The sequence below is a fragment of the Camelina sativa genome, chromosome 5 (genome assembly GCF_000633955.1).
Source record: "Camelina sativa cultivar DH55 chromosome 5, Cs, whole genome shotgun sequence".
Lineage (NCBI taxonomy): Eukaryota > Viridiplantae > Streptophyta > Magnoliopsida > Brassicales > Brassicaceae > Camelina > Camelina sativa.
In genome coordinates, this window is record NC_025689.1 from 12500994 (window position 1) to 12503897 (window position 2904).

At 43.5% G+C, this 2904-nt stretch overlaps 1 protein-coding gene across 1 annotated transcript; it reads left to right on the top strand.

The window, feature by feature from the left end:
• On the top strand, positions 213-1712 carry LOC104789184. Its single transcript, XM_010514918.1, has one exon. The coding sequence runs from the start codon at positions 213-215 to the stop codon at positions 1710-1712; it is 1500 nt and encodes a 499-aa protein (XP_010513220.1).

Consider the following 2904-nt stretch of genomic DNA (forward strand, 5'->3'; position numbering starts at 1 on the left):
TATTTTAAAACTTTAAAGATAATATTCTTACTTTTTAATATATATATATATATATATATATTTATGCTATTAACGAGAATTAACCAACTTTTTTATTTATAAATGATTAAATGTTGAAAAACAGTCATAATCTTCTTTTAGAACCGCAGCGTTTTGCTCTGGGGGTGAAAAAAAGACGATTTAGGGTTTCTTTGCTTCTTACGCAAGTTCTAATGCCGCCGGAGGCTGATCCACCGGTGGCGGGGGTTTCTCTCGTGGTTGATGGCTCTACGGGGGTCGTGGGGCTAGAGGAGGGAGAACTACTGTTGGTTCAAGAGGGAGTTGTAGGGTCGGGGAGTGCTATAGAGGTGCAAAAGGATGGTGAAACAGGCAGTGTGGTTTTGGGTGCAGCGGGGTTGGGTGACAAAGTACGTGCCGAGATGGAAACAAAGGTTGATGGCATCGGGAAGGGGGGAGAGCCAGCGAAACAGAAACGCTCGTGGGTTTCAATGGTTAAAGATCCGGCAAGACTGGAGAAGGTGGATTTAGCGGTTGAAGATGTTGATGGTATGCCTACAGTGCAGATACCAGACAGTGTTTTTGAGGGTGCTCAACCATTGTGGGAAGATTTTCTTATAGGAAAATTCTTAGCAAAGGCTCCTTTCATTGGAGGTATTCATGCTCTTGTTAACAAGATTTGGACTCTTGGAGATCGCTCTATTAAAATTGAGGTGTATGTAGTGGATCACTACACAGTCGGGTTTCGAATCCAAGATACACGGACTCGTGAACGCGTGTTACGACGAGGTATGTGGAATCTATGTGGGGTTCCAGTGGTGATTACTAAATGGAGTCCAATTGTTGACACTAAACAAGAAGAACTAACGAAGGTCCCTCTATGGGTCATCGTTAAAAACATTCCGCCAAAATATTTTTCTTGGAAGGTGTTAAGTGCTATCACTAGCCCACTAAGAGTACCACAGAAGTTGCACTCTGATACAGAGGCATGTAAGTCTTTTGAGGAGGCAAAGGTTTTTGTCGAGGTGGACCTAACAAAGAATCTGCCTAAGCATATGTCATTTAAATCAGGGAAAGGAGGTGATACTGTTGTGGAGTTTGTCTACCCGTGGTTACCCCCACGATGTATAACATGCTCCAAATGGGGTCATACAAACTCGGACTGTTTGACTAAAGTGAAAGCTGGAGATTCTGTCCTTCTCAATCCGGTTCCTATGACTCAAAGTGACTCTGTGGTAGTTCCTCAAACAGAATCGCAGGTAGTGGCAGAAATTGCCAAGGAAGTGTCTGCAGAAGTTACGAAAGAGGCTAATATTTTGAGTACAGAGGATAAAGAACAGGAATGGTGCACGCCGACTAAGGGGGTTTGCAGCCCGCAAAAGCGGCTTGTTACAGAGCAGGACAATGTCTCACAGTTCTCTAACTCCTTTTCATGTCTTAGTGAAAAAGGGGAGAAAGGCGACGATCTTAACATTGATGGGGAACAGAGTATTACACTTCATGAGAATTCTGTCAATGAAAGCACGAAGAATCATGTAGCACAGTCTGATCAGCAGGGCACTGAATCTGAGACATCACGAGTGGAGATAGCTATCCGTCCCTCTCTTCCCCGAGCTTCCAAGGAGGGTCACAAATTTATCTCGCACACTGGTTCGCATAGTACTAGGCCTCCTCCTGGTACTCAGCAAACACGTAAAACTGCAAAAAATCTCTGATGTCTGGGTTTTTCTGGAACATCAGAGGGTTTAATAGGTGGGAGAAGCAAAGGGTTGTACGAGAGTGGATGGCTCGTAGTAGTTATGATTTTGGTTGTTTGATTGAAACAAAAATAAAGGAACGTAGAGCTGATCGAGTAGTTGGATCAGTGTTTGCAAATTGGTCTTTCATGTCGAATTATGAAGAGCATCGACTTGGAAGGATTTGGTTGGTTTGGAAAAGTAATGTCCGCATGACTCCAGTGTTCAAGTCCTCTCAGATGATTACAGCTGCTGTTTCTATTGATGGGAAGCAAGATTTTTTTGTCTCCTTCGTTTATGCATTGAATTTGGTCGCAGAACGTAAAGAGCTTTGGAATGATTTGAGGCACCATCGCTCGTCTCCGCTTCTTCGTAATAAAGCTTGGCTAATCTACGGGGATTTTAATGAAATTTTGGAAAATGAGGACCACTCTCTGTATGACTCATCCCCTTTTGTTCCACCGGGTATGCGAGATTTCTAGGATCTTGTCAACTACTGTGAACTTTCGGATATGAGCTATCAGGGTCAACGTTTTACATGGTGTAATAAACGTCAAGAGGGTGTTATTTGTAAGAAATTGGATCGTGTGTTAGTTAACCAGATGTGGCTGCAGCAGTATGGTCAGTCCTATTCGGTATTTGAGCCTGGAGGGTGTTCAGACCATATGAGGTGCCGCTTTTATATTTCTGCGGTCAAACCGCAAGTGAAAAAACCTTTTAAATTTGTCAATGTCATCACGCAACATCCAGAGTTTCACACGCAACTGGCAGCTCGATGGAGTGACTCTCCTCCTCTGTTTCACTCCACTTCTGCATTACATCGTTTTTCAAAGACTCTAAAGAGGCTTAAACCTCTTTTTCGAAATATGGGGAAGCAGATGGTTGGCAATATTACGGTTCGCACTAAGGAAGCTTATGCTGTATTATGTGAATCGCAGGGCCGAACTATGAATAATCCATCTTCACGGTTGATACGCGAGGAGGCTGAGGCGTATGCTAAATGGCAAAAGTTATCTGAGTTAGAAGAGCGCTACCTGCAACAAAAAGCCAAGCTCCACTGGCTGAAGATTGGTGATCAAAACAACAAAGCTTTCTATGCAGCGGCACAGCTAAGAGAGCAGCGAAATAACATCAAGGAGATTCAATGTGAGGATGGGAGAGTAGTCACAGA